This window comes from Podarcis erhardii (genome assembly GCF_964252035.2).
Source record: "Podarcis erhardii genome assembly, chromosome: 7".
NCBI lineage: Eukaryota > Metazoa > Chordata > Lepidosauria > Squamata > Lacertidae > Podarcis > Podarcis erhardii.
The window spans coordinates 711723-732942 of record NC_138511.1 but is presented as its reverse complement, the minus strand read 5'-3'; the positions used below and the strand labels follow the sequence as shown (position 1 = coordinate 732942).

The window sequence follows — 21220 nt, the reverse complement described above, 5'->3', positions numbered from 1 at the left end:
AGAAGCTGAGGCTCCCACTGATGAGTTGTTGTTTTCAACACAACAAAAGGGATAGCGTTTCACTCCTGCATCTGCTGGAGAACCGCCCCCCCCCTTCCAACTAACTGAAAGTACAACCTGGGAATATACACAGAAGCCCAAATGATTATTTGGAGGCGGAACAGGTACTGCTCGAAGCTGATGGGGTGCGGCTCTTCCCATGCGCCGGCTTCTTGAAAGCGGATCGGTGTCCTGAAGCGACTGTCTGTTGTCCATGCCTTCCCCTTTCTCCGGGGGGGGGGGGGAGAGAAGCCAGGGAGTGAAGGAGGTGAGGACAGGTGACCCCCCTAGGCCCAAAGTCACCCCAGGCCTCAAAACCAAATTTCCCCTTTCTCTCGTCTACAACAGCTTTTCTCTGCTGTTCTCTGCTTTCTCACAAGATGCTGCTGCATAAGCAAAAGGTTATTTTTTATCAGTACAAGAAGCCTTCAAAAAGCTAATGAATAGGCTCTGTCAATGCCAGGAATAAGCAGGTCTGGGAACTGAGTCTTATCTCATCCAGTTGCAACACATCTTGGACACGCTGAACGCAAGGCTTCTCAACCCCCTTGGCTTCTCATCCCCCTTTCCTGGGAAGGGCGCCAAGAGTCCCAAGAGTCCCAGGACAGGAGCTTTCTGTTCATGCTCAGGGAAACTCATGAGGCAGGACTCCTGAGGAGGGGGAGAAGGGGGAGGGAACTGGAGGGGAATATATGCTCTGTGCAAATGGCTGTGAACTTGTGCTTGTTTGTGAAGTTATCACACTAGCTCCTTCTACCAAGCCCAGATGATAGAAATAAAGCTCTTTCTCTGAAATTATCCCTTGAGTGCCTGTTTGACTCCCCTTTCCCTCTCCCGGGTGCAATGCTCTTCCCATCCGAGGGCAAAGCCTGAAGAGGCTACAGGAGTTGTGGCGTCCTCAGGCACAGAGGTTTTCCAGGCAGCTAGTCCCAGGGTCCACTTCTGCAGGCAGCGCGCCTCCACCCGCACACAAGACAAGCCGCCTGCAGGAGTCGACTCCTGCAAAGTGGCCCAGCAAGGGGAGATCCTTCCAGCAAGGTTTCAGGGCAGACCTTCAGCCAGACCTAGTCTGTCTTGGGATCCACCCATAATGAGAAAACGAAAACAAAACTGTTCACACAAAAGGCAGGCCTTACATCCAGGCTTTTACTGACCGTACATTAAAATACCTTTTCACAAGAGATAATAAAACACAGCACCCAGAATTAGGAAGAGATAACCAGGCTGGAATAGTAGATCATGTCAGATCATTTTCCTCCACAAATTTTACAATATTCTTCCGCTGTATCCACTTCCTCCCCCCTTGGATCTACATGAGCTTGCTATTTCCAGGTCTGTCAAATATTTGGTCATCCTTCTCACTCTGAGTAAAAAGACTTCCTCATTTCAATGTTTACAAATAAAAATACAATACCAAATACTTTGAATCATTCCCAGATTCTGTCAATATCCAGGATAATATTTCCCAATTGCTAAATTTCCAGCAATCAAAGCTGGAATATCATATTCCAGTCTTAATAGATTACCTAAAAATGACACTTGTTATCCAGAGATTCTATTTATTTTTTTTAAATAATTTTGTATTGATTTTTCCATGGATTCTACTTCTAACAATATATCTTTAACAATTTTTCATATTTCGACCCTCCTCCCCTGGACTTCCCTCGTACTCACATTTTGTTTTATTTCCCTATTGTTCACCTTGCGTATTTGATGTTTCCCCAAAATTTCCTCAATACATATAGTCTTATTTTTTGTTGTAGACAGTTGTGATTGTTCACTGCCAATGAGTCCATTTCTTTATGTTGCCTCTTCATATATGTTGTAAATGGTTCCCATTCTCTTTTAAAGTCTTTGTTGTCCTTTTCATGTAATTTTTCTGTTAGTTTTGCCGGTTCTGCATATTCCATAAGTTTCCCTTGCCATTGTTCTTTCGTTGGTATTTCTTTTTTTTTATATAATGTTTTATTAAGGTTTTTTTAATTACAATATAAATAAGCAAACAAAAATATTACATATCATAACATATTTTCTTATCTTCTTTGGACTTCCTCACATCACCCGCTCCTGCGTTCCAAGTTGTAAAAATTAAACCAGCAATTTATCACCTTATCTCCATCCATACTATCTAGTTTTCAATGTTATATCTCAAATTTTAGATACATTTATTTCACTTCTTAAAAAATTAAACTTAGCCTAATTATTATCTAAAAAAATTTGTTTTTCTTTAAATTTACCTTATCTTCATAATTCACTTCATCTGTTTTGATGGTGCCAAATTGTTTATAATCAAGCATCCTGCTTAACATTCATACAGTTTACAATATTTTTGCAAATAAATCTTGAATTTTTTCCAGTCTTCTTCTACCGTCTCCTCTCCCAGGTCTCGGATTCTGCCAGTCATCTCAGCCAATTCCATGTAGTCTATCAGTTGCATCTGCCATTCTTCCAGTGTGGGTAAATCTTGGGTTTTCCAATGCTTAGCAACGAGTATCCTTGCTGCTGTTGTTGCATACATAAAAAATGTTCGATCCTTCTTTAACACCCCTTGGCCGACAATACGCAAAAGGAAGGCCTCTGGTTTCTTAGGGAAGGTATAATTAAATACCTTTTTCAGCTCATTATATATCATTTCCCAGAAGGCCTTCACTCTAGGACAAGTCCACCAGAGGTGAAAGAATGTTCCTTCATTTTCCCTACATTTCCAACATTTGTTATCAGACAAGTGGTATATTTTTGCAAGTTTGACTGGGGTCATGTACCATCTATATATCATTTTCATTACATTTTCTTTCAAAGCATTGCATGCAGTAAAATTCAACCCCGTAGTCCACAACCTTTCCCAGTCCTCAAACATAATATTATACCCAATGTCCTGTGCCCACTTTATCATAGCCGATTTGACCGTTTCATCTTGAGTGTTCCATTTTAACAGCAAGTTATACATTCTTGAAAGTACCTTAGTCTTAGGCTCTAACAATTCCGTTTCCAACTTCGATTTTTCCACCTGGAATCCTAACTTTTTATCAAGTTTAAAAACTTCTTTAATCTGAGCGTAATGTAACCAATCTCGGACTTTGTCTTTCATTTTCTCCTGACTCTGCAATTTCCAATTGTCCCCATCTTTTTCTAATATTTCCCAATACTTTGGCCATTTGGCCTCCATATTGAGCCTTTTCCGGGCCTTAGCTTCCAATGGTGAAAGCCACCTTGGAGTTTTATTTTCCAATAAGTCTTTGTATTTTGTCCAGACATTAAACACTGCTTTTCTAACAATATGATTCTTAAAAGCCTTATGAATCTTAACCTTGTCGTACCATAAATATGCATGCCAACCAAACGCATTGTCAAAACCTTCCAGATCTAATACATCAGTGTCCTCGAGAAGCAGCCAGTCTTTTAACCAGCAGAACGCTGCTGATTCATAATACAACCTTAAGTCTGGCAGGGCAAAGCCCCCTCTTTCTTTCGCATCAGTTAGTATCTTGAACTTAATTCTGGGCTTTTTGCCCTGCCAGACAAATTTGGAAATGTCTCTCTGCCACTTCCGGAAACACTCTGTTTTGGCCACAATCTGTAATGTTTGAAACAAAAACAGCATTTTTGGCAATACATTCATCTTTACAGCAGCGATTCGGCCCAACAAAGAAAGTTTCAGTCTTGTCCAACTTTCTAAGTCTCTCTTAATTTCTGACCAGCATTTCTCATAATTATCCTTAAATAGGCTCAGATTCTTTGCTGTTATGTTTACCCCTAGGTATTTTACTTTTTTAACCACGTTTAACTCTGTCTCTTCCTGAAACCATTCTGACTCTGTAACTGTCAATTTTTTTCCCAGTACCTTAGTTTTCTGTTTGTTTAGTTTAAATCCCGCCACCCGACCAAACTCTTGAATCAGTTGTAATACTTTTTTCGTACTAGATTCTGGCTCCTGTAAAGTCAAAACTAGGTCATCTGCAAACGCTTTAAGTTTATATTGTTTCGCTCCGACCTGAATTCCTTCTGTCTTCCAAGTTTGTGTTAATTAAATTCTTGCCGCTGTTGTTGCATGCATAAATAATTTCCAATTTTCTTTTTTTACATCTTGGTCTAAAATTCCTAGAAGGAATGCTTCTGGTTTCTTAACAAAAGTCTTTTTAAACAGTTTTTTCAATTCATTATATATCATTTCCCAATAATTCCTAATCTTTTTGCATCTTGCAGGATGGCTTTTTTTCTAAAAAGAAAAAAGAAGAACAAGATCTATCCCTCATATGAGGACGAGGCCCCTGCCCTACTGCCGGCATTGGCAAAGCCTTCAACATCAGCCACAGAGGGCAGGAGGAGAAATCAAAAGATCTACCCCTCATAAGAGGACGAGGCCCCTGCCCTACTGCCGGCATTGGCAAAGCCTTCAACATCAGCCACAGAGGGCAGGAGGAGAAATCAAAAGATCTACCCCTCATATGAGGACGAGGCCCCTGCCCTACTGCCGGCATTGGCAAAGCCTACCCCATCAGCGGCAGAGGCCAGACCGGCAGAGGCCAGACCCCTAGTCTTGCCAGGGCTGGTGAAGCAAGACCCAAGCCAGCAGCGGCCCTCAAAAAAGAAGAGCCTTGAGGACTCTGGGCCAGCGTTCCCAGGTGAGTAGGCAGAACCAGATCCCTCTTGGGTTCCCCTTGGTCTTAGACCTGGTGTTTACCTCTACGGATGTTGGTGATCTGACACTAACTAAAAGCGAAACAAAAGAAGTGCCATGGTCAGATCACTTCCTGGTGCAACTGGACTTCTCCGCGACCCTTCCCCTCTGCAGGGAGGTGGGACTGATTCGGATGGTCCGCCCCTGCTACTTAATGGATCCAACTGGTTTCCAGAGAGCGGTAGGGGATGTTTTATCCCAAGTTGGTGGCCTCTCGGCTGATTCCCTGGTGGCCCGTTGGAATGCGGAGTTAACCAGGGCTATTGACTGTCTGGCTCCGAAGCGCCCTCTCTGATTGCATGGAGCCTGGACAGCCCCGTGGTTTTCCCCAGAGCTGAGGGCGAATCGTTGAGACGGCTAGAGCGCCGGTGGCGGAAAACTCACTCTGAATCAGACTGGACACGGGCTAGAGCTCAGCGTCAAGCCTACCAAGTGGCAATGCAGAAAACAGCAGCGGGAGACTTTTTCAGGTGGTTCACAATCTATCAGAACCACTTGCACCACCAGGGCCTGGTAGGGACCCCAAGATCTCCTGCAGTGCTTTTGCAAAGTTTTTTGCAGATAAAGTCGCTCAGATTCAGAAGGAGGTAGACTCCACCGTGGGAGCAGGGACAGGGCGGGAGAGTAGCACTGTCTAGTTCTGTCTAGTCCTGTTACATGGGATCAATTCCAATCTGTTACCTCCGAGGATGTGGACAGGCTGCTTGGACAAGTGAAACCAACCACCTGTCTCCTTGATCCTTGCCCATCCTGGCTGATAAAAACGAGCCGGGAAAGGCTGGGCGATGGGCTCTGCGGGGTAGTGAATGCTTCTCTCTGTGAGGCAGCCTTCCCAGACCCACTGAAAGAGGCGGTCATTAAACCACTTCTTAAAAAAACTTTTTTAGACCCAGCCAATTTGGCCAACTATCGCCCAGTCTCAAATTTACCATTCTTGGGCAAGGTGGTTAAGCGGGTGGTTGCCGAACATCTCCAAGCATGCCTGGAGGATACAGACCATTTGGATCCCTTCCAATCGGGATTCAGGCCTCACCATGGGACTGAAACTGCCTTGGTCGCACTGGTTGATGATCTCCGGCAGGCTAGGGACAAAGGTGAGAGCTGTTTCCTAGTTCTGCTGGATCTCTCAGCGGCCTTTGACACCATTGACCATAACATCCTTCTGGACCGTCTAGAGGGGCTGGGAGCTGGGGGCACTGTTATACGGTGCTTCTGCTCCTTTCTCCTGGGCCGTGCCCAGAAAGTGGTGTTGGGGAATGAGTGTTCAGACCCCTGGGCTCTCACGTGTGGGGTGCCTCAGGGTTCCGTCCTCTCCCCCATGCTTTTTAATATCTATATGAAGCCACTGGGAGAGATCATCAGGGGGTTTGGGCTGGGTGTTCATCAGTATGCAGATGACACCCAGCTTTACCTCGCCTTTAGATCAGAACCAGTGAAGGCGGTGAAGGTCCTGTGTGAGTGCCTGGAGGCGGTTGGAGGATGGATGGTGGCTAACAGATTGAGGTTGAATCCTGACAAGACTGAAGTCCTGTTTTTGGGGGACAGGGGGCTGGCGGGTGTGGGGGATTCCCTGGTCCTGAATGGGGTAACTGTGCCCCTGCGCAGCCTGGGAGTCACTTTGGACTCACAGCTGTCCATGGAGGCACAGGTTACTTCTGTATCCATAGCAGCTGTCTACCAACTCCACCTGGTATGCAGGATGAGACCCTCCCTGCCTGCAGACTGTCTCACCAGAGTGGTGCATGCTCTAGTTATCTCCCGCTTGGACTACGTGGGGCTACGTTTGACGGTGACCCAGAAACTGCCATTAATCCAGAATGCGGCAGCTAGACTGGTGACTGGGAGCGGCCGCCGGGACCAAATAACACTGGTTCTGAGAGATCTGCATTGGCTCCCAGTACGTTTCCGAGCACAATTCAAAGTGTTAAAGCCCTAAACGTCCTCGGTCCAGTATACCTGAAGGAGCCTCTCCACCCCCATCATTCAGCCAGGACACTGAGATCCAGCACCGAGGGCCTTCTGGCGGTTCCCTCATTGCGAGAAGTAAGGTTACAGGGAACCAGACAGAGGGCCTTCTCGGTAGTGGCGCCCACCCTGTGGAATACCCTCCCTTCAGATGTGAAGGAAATAAGTAGCTACCCTATCTTTAAAAGACATCTGAAGGCAGCCCTGTTTAGGGAAGTTTTTAACATTTAACGCTGTATTGTTTTTAATACTTGATTGGCAGCCGCCCAGAGTGGCTGGGGAAACTCAGCCAGATGGGCGGAGTATAAATAATAAATTATTATTATTATGATACAAGGTCAGGGTCTCTCTTGGTTTCCTTGATGTCTGGGTGGAAGTCCCCCCCCCCCATCCCACCCCTCCTTGTTCAGAGGCGTGTAACATGGAGCAGGGACTTCCGGGTGGCTGCCCCTGTTCTGCATTGTTGGGGGTTGGACTGGGTGACCCCGCAGGTCCCCTCAGACGCTACAGTTCTATGATCCCTGTTCAGATATGGCATGCACCCGCTCATTGCAACAGGCGAGAAGCCCCCTGAGAAAGAACTTGCCGTCTTTTCTCATGTATAAGACGAGGTTTTTTACCCCCCAAATCAAGTGTCAAATTGGGGCTCCTCTTCTACAGGGGGAGTGCTGAGGGGGGACGGGCGCTTGATTGTAGCCGCCAGGAAGAGATTCCCAGCTATGATTTCTTTGCTGTGGAAAGGGCTGTTGTCAACTGGCAGACGATAGGTGACTTGGTGGTTGATGCCTGCCTGCAATTGTGCAATTTGATTAATGGCTCCCTCCCCCCAAAAAAAGCTCAACCACTCTGGGCAACCCCTCCCCAAAAAAGCTTAGCAAGTCTTGGCAATCTGCCCCCATTTTCTAAATTTTGAGTGCCCAGAAATAGGGGGCGTCTTATACATGGGGGCGTGTTATACATGGAAAAACACGGTACCTTTCCCTCTCATCCGCCTCATTTACTCACCTCTCTCTCTCTCTCTCTCTCTCTCTCTCTCTCTCTTTCTTTCTGAAGAACTCTCTGATGAAAACTTAGAGTACTTGTTGGTGGGTAAGAAAATGCTGGGAGGAAGAACCGTCAGAGAAGCTTTGGAGATGATGGATGAAAGGGAGATTTTGGAGACCATCCTCCAACACCTCCAGCCACCTCCCCAGGTGTGTGTGATGCAGGGTGGATTTGATTGAAATCAAATCGATTTAAAGCATCTTTTTACATTCTTGCTTGTATAATCTTAATATTTACAACCAGATGAAGGTTTCATTTTGGGAATAATAAATTTCCAGAGTAGTTTTTACTACTGATTTGGTTATACTGTTAGGAATGCATAGACACATAATTATGAAATTATTGTGGGGTATAATAAGTTAACTGCGTACAGACGCTTCAGGTTACATACGCTTCAGGTTACAGACTCCGCTAACCCAGAAATAGTACCTCGGGTTAAGAACTGCCATCGGCTCAGGGGCGAGAGGGGAAAAGCCGGGTGGATTTCAGAGAGCCCCCAAAGATCGTGGGAAGCAGCACTTCCTCAGCGGAGGAAGGAGAGGAGATGCAGGGGTTGGAGGAGGCAAGGCGGTGCCAGGACACCTTGCCTGAGCAAAGCGGGGAGGAGGGGGGTCCCCCATTACCCAAGCCTTCCTTGCGCAGTAGGTTTCCGCGCAGAGAGGGGAGGCGCAGACTGGGCGCCAAGAAATTACTCTTCTGGGGAAGGTTGAAGGGCCGCCCACTCTCAGATTCTGCCCGTGAATGAGCAAGACATGGAATAGAAGTGCTCTGCATTCTGAAGGTTTTGATCACTAAGAAGAAAGCTGGAAAACCGACTCTTGAGCCATATTTCCTGATTGCTGTCAAGCAACCAACCGGTACCTCTAACAGTGGTGCTTCATGTTAAGAACAGTTTCAGGTTAAGAACGGACCTCCGGAAAGAATTACGTTCTTAACCTGAGCTACCACTGTATATTTGGACAACTTTTCTGCTGTACCTTATTGGAAGAAAAATAACCATTTTCTTAATTAGATTTTAAACAATTTATTTAACTAAAACAATAACATTATAGCATATATATCCATGTTTGTTAACTGATGTGGTTAATTTTTTAAAAAAAAAAATTCTTAGAATGAATTTTAGCATATATGAAAAACTTAAAATAAATCCTTACTTCCCAGTGAATAGCCGTTGGACTATAATGCAACTTAAAAAGAAAAATATATTTTGGAAGATTTTTCCTCCAAAAGCATTTTATTTTAGAAATCCAAATTAATTTTTTAAAAAATGTGATTTAAATCAAAGAAATCCATTTTTAAAAAAGGGGGTCATTGATTTTTAGCCACCCTGGTCTGATGTTGCGCAGCGTGAACCAGGATTCCCCAACCTGGTGCCCTCTAAATGTTCTGGACCATATGCTGCCTGGGGCTGGTGGGAGCATGTAGAAGGGGAACTGCCATGAACTATCACAGGCAAAGGCAAACCCAGCCCTCCAGCTGTTTTGGGACTACAGCTCCCATCATCCCTAGCAAACAGGACCAGCGGGTCAGGGGTGATGGGCATTGGAGTCCCCAAACAGCTGGAGGGCCGTGTTTGCCTCCGCCTGAACTATTGGGAGCCCAGCTTGGAGGAAGGTCCTATTTGCAGATGCAAGAGACGACTTTCTCCTGGTGGGGCTTGAAAAGAGGACCAGGCAAATTTGGGGAAGCAGAGAAGGCGATCAGTGCAGCATCTGTAGACCGGAAGAAGAACCAATCCATGAACTTGATTTGGTGGGATGACTTGGACCCCAGGAAATGTTGCATGTTTTTTTCTTTAACTTTTGCAACTGATCGTTCCCGATATCTTGGAACGTTTGAGAATCCGATATTGTGCAGTAAAAGTTTTTGTGACTGTATTGTGCCTGATATGGCCAATATTTCCTCTTCGCTCTCAAGAGCAGTTAATTTGCCAGGCCTGGGCATTTGGCAGAGCAGGCAAGCAAATACTTTCTGCAACAGAAAATTTAATAAATAATCATACTGGGAGTGGTATTGTCTGTTTGTTATTATGGTATGTATTTTTGAGTTTTTATATTGTAAACCGGCCAGTGATCTTCGGATGAAGGGCAGTACAGAAATTTAATAAATAATAGTAATAGCCACAATGCCTAGATTCTGTTTGTTCATGGCAAGAAACAAAGTGCTTTAAATGAATGGTGTGTCTCCCAGTCCAGAGGATTTATTGAATCTTCTTTGGAGTGTTACTTTAAAAAAGAAGAAGGATTGATTGCAATAGATTTTACTCCAAATGATTTTTGCAAGAAGTCTATTTCTAGGCATGTGGGGTTTTTTTAGAGAAGACAAGTGGCAGATAGATGGCAACTGTTCTCTAGACAAGAAACATGACACTTTTCTTCATTTTATTCCCAGCAGAAGACATCCAAGCCTGGACACAACAAGGTAAGTCCTTGTCGCGAATTCCTCGCGGCACTTTTAGCGGAATGCTCAGAGTCCCAGGTTCTTTAGTGCAGTATTTATTATTGTGAGCTCAATATATATACAAATATCTACAGAAGCAGTTCATCTAATCAGACAGAGTACCTGCACCTTGAGGCAAAAGAAGACTCCACACTCATCTACACCACTCCACCACTATTGGACAGGCTTCCCTTTTAAACCGGTGACAGCCAATCACATTACTGCTGCGTCATTCTGACCCAGCACTTCCACAGAGAGTATTGGATCTGTAGCCTTATTGGAGTTCACTGATTGGGTCTGCGTTGCTCCGGGACAGGAGGAAGGAAGCCAAATGACACCAAGGTTGATTCAAAGAAGAAAGAGTTTATTCTGCTCTCCGGATAGCAGAAGGTACTTGCGTGATCAAGTCTACAGCAAGTCCAAAGGAATTTTAGGTGGTTCACCGGGGAGTCCCCCGGTGTCTTCCGACACCGGTACGTTCTCCTGGTCAGTGTTATCAGCAAGCCAGATGTCTCTCGCACATGGACAGCTTGAGCGCATCCCACGCCTCACTTGCTGTCACCTTATCAGCTACGTAGACTAGCTGGCTGTCGTCCATTCCAAGGATGATCATAGCCAAGGCTTTCTCATCCTTTTCATCCTCCTCAGGGGGCTGTGGTGGATCTTCCACCACTTTCCACAGGCCCTCACGCTTGAGGAAGTGTTGCATGCGGACTGACCAGATGCTGTAGTTCATGGCCATCAGCTTCTCCAGCAGCACGCCAGCTCTGGACTGCTCCATTGCTGCAGCTCCCCTCCAGCACCCACGGCTAGATAACAGCCACCTGTACTCATGCGCAGCAGAAGTGTGCTGGGCCCATAACCCTGTCACGAATTCCTCGCAGCGCTTTTAGCAGAAAGCTCAGAGTCCTAGGTTCTTTAGTGCAGTATTTATTATTGTGAGCTAAATATATATACAAATATCTACAAAAGCAGTTCATCTAATCAGACAGAGTACCTGCGCCTTGAGGCAAAAAAAGACTCCACACTCATCTACACCACTCCACCACTATTGGACAGGCTTCCCTTTTAAACCGGTGACAGCCAACCACATTACTGTGGAGGGAGGCTGGGGACACCTGTAAGAAGCTGCAGGTGCAGGTATTAGTCCTCTAAAAAAGCGGGAAGAGCCTAGGGTCAGCGTATCTAGGACAAAAGTGTGTCATGAGAATGAAATATGAGGCTGCTGGGTTAGACCAGCATCCTTATCTCACAGTGGCCAACCAGATGCCCATGGGAAACTGGAAAGCAGAATTCGAACACAGAGCACTCTCCCCTTCCTGTGGTTTCCAGCAACTGGTATTCAGAAGCATTCCTGCCTCCAACAGTGGAGGCAGAGCAATTAGGACATGCTGAACTTGTCAACTTTCAAATTCCCCAAATGAGGAGTACTAAAGAGTTGTAATAGGGACGCGGGTGGTGCTGTGGGTTAAACCACTGTGCCGTTTGGGCTTGCCGATTGGAAGGTCGGCGGTTCGAATCCCTGCGATGGGGTGAGCTCCCGTTGTTCGGCCCCAGATCCTGCCCACCTAGCAGTTCAAAAGCACATAGTGCAAGTAAATAATAATAATAATAATAATAATAATAATTTATTTATATCCCACCCTCCCCAGCTGAAGCCAGTACTGCTCCGGCTGGAAGGTAAACGGCATTTCCGTGTGCTGCTCTGGTTTTGCCAGAAGCGGCTTAGTCATGCTGGCCACATGACCTGGAAAAACTGTCTGTGGAAGCGGACAAATGCCGGCTCCCTCGGCCTTAAAGCGAGATGAGCTTTAAGCCCAGAGTCGTTTGCGACTGGACTTAATTGTCAGGGGTCCCTTTACCTTTACCTTTAAAGAGTTGTAACGTGACTTGGGAATTCAGAAGATGTGTAAAATTGCATACAAATCATTAAAACAATTGCCTAGTACTTGCAATCTATTATTATTATTTAGTATTACCCGACATTTTCAGACGGTAAAATTGAAATTCTTTGGTTTTCCAAAAGCAGTTGATGTAGCTGGTGGGGTCTCCTCCCTGTGACTCACCCAAACCTTCCCCAACCCTTAGAACACCCTCTATAGATACTATGGACTCAAGCTGCGGGATTCCAGGAGCGCAGAGACAGTCCACCAGTACCTGCACTTACTCCTGAGGTTGCCTCTCGAAGAGGAAGCAGACAGAGAGGTGAGTGAATGTGTGGGATGTCAGGGGGGAGGAGAGCCAGCGGGACTGGGACTGCGCTCACACGGAGACTGTCCTGGAAGAGCCTCCTCCTTCTGAACCCTCCTGATTCAAGCGCCTCCCCAGGCTGCTCCCCAGTGTCCCACCACCACAATCCAGGGTCCCCCACTCTTACTCATCCAGCCAGTCCCTGACATTACCCCACCAGCCCTCTGTCCTGATTTCCGGATTGGTCTCTGCTCATGACCTTCCTCCCTCCAAAGATTTTGTACCCACCCACTCACCCCCTCAAAGCCTCTTACAGGAGCAACTGCTTTTCAGCATTCAACATATCTGGGCAGATTTGTTTAGTTTTGGGTTAGATCAGAGCAGCCAGCAAGTGGCCCTCAATGCCTTTCTTGGCAGCCCTCAGCAAGCTTGGAGGCACCCCTACACACCTGTAGGCCTTGCACTGCCTTCCCAAAGCTGGGTAAGGAGGTGCTGGGCTTGGGGAAGGAGGCAGGTGTGATCTGTCAGGGTCCTAGGGTCCTCAGTTAGCTCTTTCCCACCTTTGGCAAGAAGGTGGGAAGGCTCTAGGTCCCGCCAGAGCCTCGTGCCTCCTTCCCAAAACCCAGCGCCTCACCTGCCTACCTTTGGGAAGGCAGCATGCGGGCCGGGGCGTGTGTGTCAGATTTTGGCCTTGCTCCCCTCTCCCACACGACAAGTCAGTGTGCGGCCCACAGGTTCTGTGCTGAACTACTCTTGTGGCCCACTTGGTATGAGAAACTGGAGCACCCTGGTTTAGATGGTGCATATTCCTGCTCTGGCGCCTTTGGGTGAGCGGTGGATTACAAATACTTCCAGGGAATAAATGATGCATTTTAATGTAGTTGAGTATTTAATGAAGCCAAGAACTGTATCACAAGATTTGAAAATGTCAGAATGCAAGGCATCCTTGCGTTGCAAGCTGCACGAGTCTGGGAGGTGTGGTCTGGTCAGTTCACATCAGAATCCACAGAAATATCGTTCTTCAAACCACCCCTATTATTATCCGGGATGAAAGGATCTCTTCAAATTGGTTCTCTAAGTGTCTCATTTCTCCATTCTTAAATTTGGTTCCCCACATTTCACAGGAATCTGCTTACAGAATCACATTTATCCTCCATCCCTCATGATCAGCTTAGCTTAATGGTTGCCATCAATTTCATTTTAATTGATTTTATTTAATTTTTATAATGAAATGTTTTTAGAATGTTGTACTATTTAATTGTTGTTAGCCGCCCTGAGCCCAGCTTTGGCTGGGGAGGGTGGGATATAAATAAAATTTATTATTATTATTATCACTAATTGCAATCAAGAAAATGACATGTTTGACGTGCCTCATTCTCCCTAGGGAATTTCTGAGGCTATCGGTGTGGCTTCAAGCACCCATATTTCACAGGTGCTGATGGCAGTGCGGGACTTCGGCCACGCAGCCATTGCAAGGAATACTGAGACGTCTGAGGTAAGGGTGTGAAGTGAGGAAGGAGCGTAGCAAGAGTGTAGGTCAGCCATCCCCAGCCTGGTGCCCCTTCCCCATCCGTGTGTTTTGAATTGGAACTCCCATCAGCCCCTGACAGCATGGCCAATGGTTAGACGAAGATCCTGGCGGATTGGATCCTTAGCGGCTCTTTACATCCACACCAAAGCATGTTGGAAAAGAACGAATCCTGCCCCATTTCCAAACATGCTCTTTTTCAAGGGATGGGATCCTTACCATTCCAAAAAGGCAATTGGATCTGCTCTCAGTATGGAAGCCAGACAGCTTCCTCTGTGGGTATGTCTCAGTCATCCTTCTGAAGTGGGCTCCAGCAGTCCTGTCTCTGTGGCTCCAGATCCTAGATCTGAACTGATCCCTTGGCTCAGTCAGTCAGTCAAACAGATTCGTTAGAAACCATTGGTCACCCCCCAAAGTACACTGACCCCTGTTTTTAGGTTGGTTGTCAGATGGTTGGTTGGCATTTCTTCAATAGTGGAAGCTAATGGGGATCCCAAGGGTCATCTAGTCCAACCCCCTCCAATGCAGGAATCTTAAGCATCCCTGAGAGATGGCCATCCAACCTCCAACGAAGAAGAGTCCACAACCTCCCAAGGGAGAGTGTTCTGCTGTCAGAAAGCTTTGAATGAAGAACCTCTTAGAGTTTGGAAGAGGGGACCCCTCTCCAACTGAGGGGAGGGAGCAGAACCCAAGAGAGAAGGCAGGCGGCAGGCTGGGAGAGGCAGAGAGAAAGAGGGGAGAGGTTTCAGCTGCACCCCCTGCCAAATTTGCTCTCGTGCAAGGGTTCTTCTGCCTTACGGGAGTGCCTGCTGGCCCCATTCAACTATGTTCTAGAGTAGACCCACTGAATTTAATGAAGATGACTAGACCCATTCATTTCGACAGGTCTACTTGAAGCAAAGCATAGTTGAGTGTCGCTCTCTGTGTTCACCTCCATATATTTGTCAATTAAGCGAATTATTACAAAGGCATGTGAGGAGAATCAGAACTTACAGGGTTAAACAGTTCTGTGTGACGTCTCACATTCTGAGGCGTGGTTATGTTCACATACGGGAATCTTTCTTTGTGTGTGAGTTTCCTTTCATTTTTGGCTGAGAGGCGAAAGGATGTCTGCTCTTTCGCCGGGCTGATTTATGATGTTTTTCTACTCATTAAAAGACTGTTGGAGTTTAGCAAGAAGCCTGCATTCAGTCTGATTTATTATCCACACACAAGGCAACAGTTTCTGCCGCTGCAAAACTCTGCTAAGGACTATGCTAAGAGAGCTAAGGGAGCTCAAGTTTTCTATCGGCACAGACGTCCATCGGCGCAGCAGAAGTGTACTGGGCGCCATCTTATCTCACAAGGCATAGTAACTGCGTGCGGATCTAACAGTTCCATAACCTGAGGGGGCCTTGGGGTCATGTGCCCCCGACTCTCCAATTCTCCAACCCAGCTGGAAGGAGATCAGATCCTTTTCCTTCCACTTTCAGTTAACTTCCCTCAAGCTTCCCTCAAGGGAGCAGGAGCCGATGAGTCCAAGGCTCATTCACACAATAATAAACCATAGTTTATCACAGAGGTAACCAAAATGGTGCCCTTCAGATGCTACAGACTGCAACTCCCATCCCTCCTGACCTCTGGCCATGCTGGCTGAGGCTGATGGGAGCTAGAGGCCAACCTATGTTGATGCCCTCTGGTTTATTGTTACATCTGAACGCAGCCCTGAACTCTCTTGTGCTCTGCCATCCAAGAGAAATGAAACCCAGGAGTGTGGTACCTCTGGATTTTTGCTGTGAGTTGGTAAATGACCAAGGAAATTTCCCAACCCTCACTATGGAGAAGATGAGCAGATCCACCTGGTTCATTTTAATTTTTAAAAAGCAGCTCCCATGGAAAAGAGCACCAGTGGTCAGTCTACCCTACACTGTCCTGCACTTTCTCCCTGGTTGACTGACCGAACCCAAAGAGAACACCTTCATGGTTCCTCATCATCCTGGGGAAAAAGTGACCAGTGGGGTGTCACAGGGTTCTGTCCTGGCCTGTTGTTGTTCCACTTTTTTAAAAATAAAAGACTTGGATGAAGGAATTGAGGGGATGCTCATCAAATTTGCAGATGACACCAAACTGGGAAGGGTAGCCAATGCCACAGAAGACAGAATCGGGATTCAAGATAACCTTAACAGATTGGAGAACTGGGCCCAAACTAACAAAATGAAATTCAATAGGGTCAAATGTCAGGCTCTATATTTAGGCAGGAAGAACCCGATGCACATATATAGGGTGGGGGAGCCCTGGCTTGCCAGCAGTTTGAGTTTCCTGGAGGAAAAAAAATACAAAATTTGTAAGTCTGCACAACAAGTTGTTGTTGCTTAGTCGTTTAGTCGTGTCCGACTCTTCGTGACCCCCTGGACCAGAGCACGCCAGGCACTCCTGTCTTCCACTGCCTCCCGCAGCTTGGTCAAACTCATGCTGGTAGCTTCAAGAACGCTGTCCAGCCATCTCGTCCTCTGTTGTCCCCTTCTCCTTGTGCCCTCCACCTTTCGCACAACAACTTACTGACTACTAATATTTTCCCAGCTGCTAAAAGGTCCCAACTAAATGGTGATTTGTCTCCAATTGCACTTAAGGTTCCCAAACTCACTTTCCCCATCCTTTCCCTCCAGAATACCAGCGAGACGAATGCCAGTATCACCGTCATCCTTTGCTGTGGTCAAATGGCATCCGGGGCACGGCAGGATGACCTCCCCCTTTTTATAGACCTCATCACAGAGGAGCTCCTCTTCCAATTCCAGAACAGCAGGAAGGTATGGCTCTGATTATCACACGGACTCCTGTTGTTTGTTCTCTCAGCTATACCATACTTTTCCGTGTATAAGACGAGGGTTTTTTTTATTATTATTAAAAAATGATGTTTAAAAATGAGGGTCATCTTATACACAGAGAGTGCATTGGGGGGACGTGGGTTTGGTTGCCGCTGCAAGCCGGAGATAGTCAACAGCTATTGTGTGCGTTATTGGTGGCTGCAGCAAGGGGTGGTGTTGATTGGCTGTCGCTGCGGAAATTGGGAAGGCGATTGGCGGCTTCTGCCGGCGAGGGACAGACAATAGGTGGGTTTTGTGACATGTGTGAGTGGCAGCATAGGTTCAGCGGGTGAGCAATTTTTGGAATCCCCTCCCCCAAATAGCTGAACAACTGTGGGTAATCCTACCCCCGAAAAGCTCAGCAACTCTGGGCAATCCTTTCCCCATTTTCTTAATTTGGAGTCCCCCAAAATAGGGGGTGTCTTATACTCGAAAAAATATGGTATATTCTGCCTTTCTCCTGTCATACGTCTCCAGGAGGTGTGCAACCATTTCCCCCGTGGTCACCATCCAGGCACTGAGCAGACCTCCTGAGCTCCATCAAGGTCCTTGCACCACATGCCTTCAGACTGTGCCCTAGGGCAGGGTTTTTGGCTTCATCCACCGAAGGGTTGTAGACTGGGGTGTATACTGGCTCCACACTTAGGACCAGATGGGGCATTACAGCGGTACCTTGGTTCTCAAACTTAATCCATTCTGAAACCAAAGCGTTCCAAACCAAGGCATGCTTTCCCATAGAAAGTAATGCAAAATGGATTAATCTGTTCCAGACTTTTTTTAAAGAAACCCTAAAACAGCAATTTAACATGAATTTAACTATCTAACAAGACCACTTCTGGGTTAGGGTTAATTTTTGGATTGGTATCTGAAGAAGTGTGCATGCACACGAAAGCTCATACCTAGAACTAACTTAGTTGGTCTTTAAGGTGCTACTGGAAGGAATTTTTTGTTTTTGGATTGGGTTAGTGTTAGGGTAAGGATTAGAATTAGGATTAGGGTCAGTGTGGCTTTATGTTTCCTTGTGATTTTGATTCAAACTCAATTTTATAAAATCCCTTCTCCTTTCAGAATGAGGCTTTGAAGAAGAGCTTTATGAAGGCAGCAACTCTAACAACCAAGGCGCTTGTGCAATTGAATGTGGGATATGTCACCTTCCCCCACAAAGACGAGCTCACCTTCTGCATCACAGTGAGTAAAAAGAAAAAGAAAAAAAGAGGGGGAATCTCCTGGGGTTTCTTTTCAGAGCGTTTTTTCTTAAAAATAGCTGTGTAGGTCTAGCTCTGGGTTGCATGTTCTGATCATCTGGCCCCAAACCATTTCTGGGTGGTCACGTTCTGCTCCAACTCAAGTTTCCAAACCCACTTGAAAGGCAGCCCTACATTGTGGCAACCTCAGCAGGATGTCACCAGTGCCTAAGTAAAAGAGGCTAGGTTCTCCCAGGAGGAGAGGGCTGTCAATGGCTCCCAGCCATGATTGCTATGTTCTACCTCCACAGAGGAAGGAAGCAATGTTTCTGAATATAGTTGCTGGAAGCCACAGGCGGGGAGAGGGCTCTTGGGCTCATGGTCTGCTCCCTGGTTTCTCACAGACGTCTGGTTGGCCACTGTGAGAATGCTGTGAGGATGCTGGACTAGATGGGCCCTTGGCCTGGTCCAGAAGGCTGATCTTATGCTGTTCTTATGCGGTAGAGCTCTGCCCAGGAGAAAAAGGGATCTTATTCCCAGATCCAGGAAGCCCACTCTCCTCCCCTAGGAGGACCCACTTGCCAATTGCAAAGAAGTTGTCAAGTGGGCTGGATAGAGAGCACAACTCAGGGCTTGGTGTGGTGGTGGCAGGGATGGCGCCTCCAGTTCCCTGACATGCTGTGTGCTTCCCCACCACAGGAGGTCATCAAAGAGGAGCCAATGGCATCACTCACCATCTTACAGCCCGCAATGGAAACGATCATTCGCATGACGTAAGTACGGCCAGACACAGTACATATTTCTTCACCAGGTTTATGGACTGCTGGGTGCTGATCCTTTCCTCTCCCCTTCTTTCTCTTTTCAGTGCCTTGAGACCACGCATGGACCCCCTGCTCCGGTCTCAGCTGCTACAAAAAACCACCAGGAAGGTCTTCCAATTGCCATCATTGCAGGTTACGAAGGTCAAAGCCGGGAGCTCCGTGCCGGCAACACAGAGCCAGGTGACTGGACCTTCTGCTTCTGGAGGAAAATGGGGTTGCCAGGTTAAAGGATTTGAGGGCAAAGAGTCTGAGCCGTGTAAGCTGCAAAGAATGCTGCCCGAGACACTTGACCCATCACAATGATGTAACAGCCAGAGACTTGGGGTGTATATTTTTGATTTTAATCCTGTTTCCATATTTATTGCATTTCACCTTTGGCTAGAATGCATCCACGAATGATTCCTGCATGCCTGCATTTTGTGACTCTCATGCCTCCCTCCTACGCTGCATTTAATTTTATTTGTTTGCTTGTTTGTTTATATGCTGCCCATCTGACTGGGTTACTCTAGCCACTCTGGGCGGCTTCCAACAAATTAAAACACAGCCAGACATCAAATATTTAAAACTTCCCTATGCAGGGCTGCCTTCAGATGTCTTCAGATGGAAGTATAATGATGTATCTCTCTGACATCTGATAGGAGGGTGTTCCACGGGGTGGGCCCCACCACCAAGAAGGCCCTCTGCCTTGGAACACCCCAAGGAAGTTGAGCCCAGTGTGGAGTCCTGTATCTTTATATCACATGACCTGTAACCTTATATACATCAAGAAACGTTTGATGTTTATGACTCTTTGTGTGCCTTGCTTGAACCCCTGCATAAGCTTTGTTACGAATTTGGACTAGAAGGCTCCAGAGCATATGGGATTTCCATGGGGGTCTTCAGCTTCTAACTGCTTTTGCTTCTCTCCTTCCAGGACTGTTATCAACAAACTATCGACATCTGGCTCAACATGCTCACCAGCTTGCTGTCGGAGGCCCCCTCTCTGGAGACGCTGCAGAAGATATTAGTGGTAAGGGAGTCCCCAAGGTGTCAGAGCAGGGGGAAGCAGCAGCTCCCATGCCGGAGGACAGACCCTCTTGAAATGATTGCACGGGGGGCATCTGTGGCCAACTCGCTGGTTGTGGGTGCTGATGGTCAAGTGGGCCTCTGTTCTGCTAGCAATGCTTGTGCAAGGCACACAAGATATGTCCTCTGCTGATGGCCTGTGGGGAAGGGCCGTGGCTCGGGGCAGAGCATCTGTCTTGCATGCCCAAGGTCCCCGGTTCAGTCCTCAGCACTCCAGGTGGGGCTGTGAAAAGGCTCTCTGTCTGAAAGGCCAAAGGGCCAACTGCCAGTCCTCATTACCTGTGGATCAATGGCTGGGCTTGGTCTAAGGATGCTTCCTGCATTCCATTGCTATGGCTGTGGTGAGGTGTATGTTGTATTGTTGTAATTATCACACACACAAACACACCAATGACAGATTGCAGGGCAGTTCACAACATAAAAATACAAAATCAGAACAGAAAATGCATAATAAAACAAAAGCAACCCAAGAGCCAATTAATATCTAATTCTACTAAGCTGCCTCGAGTCCCTGTCTGGGAAAAAGGTGGGCTATTATTATTATTATTAATAATAATAATAATAATAAACAAATTGCAGCAAACTTTCTCCTTTACAAAACAACCCCCTTTTGCAATTTGTCCCCTCTATGAAGCTTTGTGAATTTGCAAACCTGGATTAAGGGTTGTCCTTCCATGTGATGACGATGATTTCTCTCCCGCAGCACACAAATGGCTGGATTGACTCCACAAAAATCAGTGAGAGGCAAAGAGCAGTCAAGACCACCAACGTACTCCTGAAATATGTCTCCGAGCATTTGGACTTTGATGTGAGTGACCAAGGCTTAACGCTGCAATTTCAAATCGTATTGCGTTGGAAAGTTCAGGTGTGAACTAGATGAAAGCTGTATGGCATGGCCATTCCAGGGGAAGGTGCCAGCCAGTGCTATTTTTCTAGAAAAAGAGGTGCCAGGACTCACCATGAACTCACCACCCTTGTTCTCTTATAATGGCAATAGTGCCCACCTGAGAGGTGCCAGTGTTAGCTTTTTGCAGTATAGTAGCACTGCAGAGAGCTTGCTGGGGAGACAATGCATAAAAAGGGACTCAAAAATAACTTAAACAAGATTTTAATAACAAAAACAAAAACTCCTTATACACTAAATACACCAACAACAAACCAGACCCAACCACCAACCCATCCCCCAGGGTAATGGGAAAACTAGGTGCTGCTCCTTATATACTACACCCAAATGCTGACACAGACAAATAATGGTTTGTGTCTGGGACTTCCATTCAAATGGACAACCTTTATAACAAAACACCATACCAGACACACCCCTGCAATTATTTTGTTCCACTGCATGAGATGCATCGCAGAAAATTTCAAAACCTTTGTCAATACATGATGTAAACTGCAACCTATAATGTTTGGTATGTTTAAGG

At 46.5% G+C, this 21220-nt stretch overlaps 1 protein-coding gene across 4 annotated transcripts; it reads left to right on the top strand.

Moving 5' to 3' along the window:
• Window positions 1–4479: 4479 nt before the first annotated feature.
• LOC309347485 (maestro heat-like repeat-containing protein family member 7) lies at window positions 4480–20956 on the top strand. 4 transcript variants are annotated; one of them, XM_081872114.1, is made up of 4 exons: window positions 17931–18683; window positions 18776–18911; window positions 19645–19740; window positions 20500–20956. In XM_081872114.1, exons 1-4 carry the CDS (start codon window positions 18586–18588, stop codon window positions 20665–20667), a joined length of 498 nt encoding a protein of 165 aa, XP_081728240.1. In that variant the 5' UTR covers window positions 17931–18585; the 3' UTR covers window positions 20668–20956. The 4 variants fall into 4 exon arrangements, 3 of the variants coding, with proteins under 3 accessions (XP_081728241.1, XP_081728240.1, XP_081728239.1); XR_014158953.1 differs by lacking the exons at window positions 17931–18683; window positions 18776–18911; window positions 19645–19740; window positions 20500–20956 and adding exons at window positions 4480–4661; window positions 7736–7875; window positions 10121–10502; XM_081872115.1 differs by lacking the exons at window positions 17931–18683; window positions 18776–18911; window positions 20500–20956 and adding exons at window positions 16542–16669; window positions 17795–17914 and having other exon boundaries at window positions 19645–20287.
• The last annotated feature ends 264 nt before the right edge of the window (window positions 20957–21220 follow it).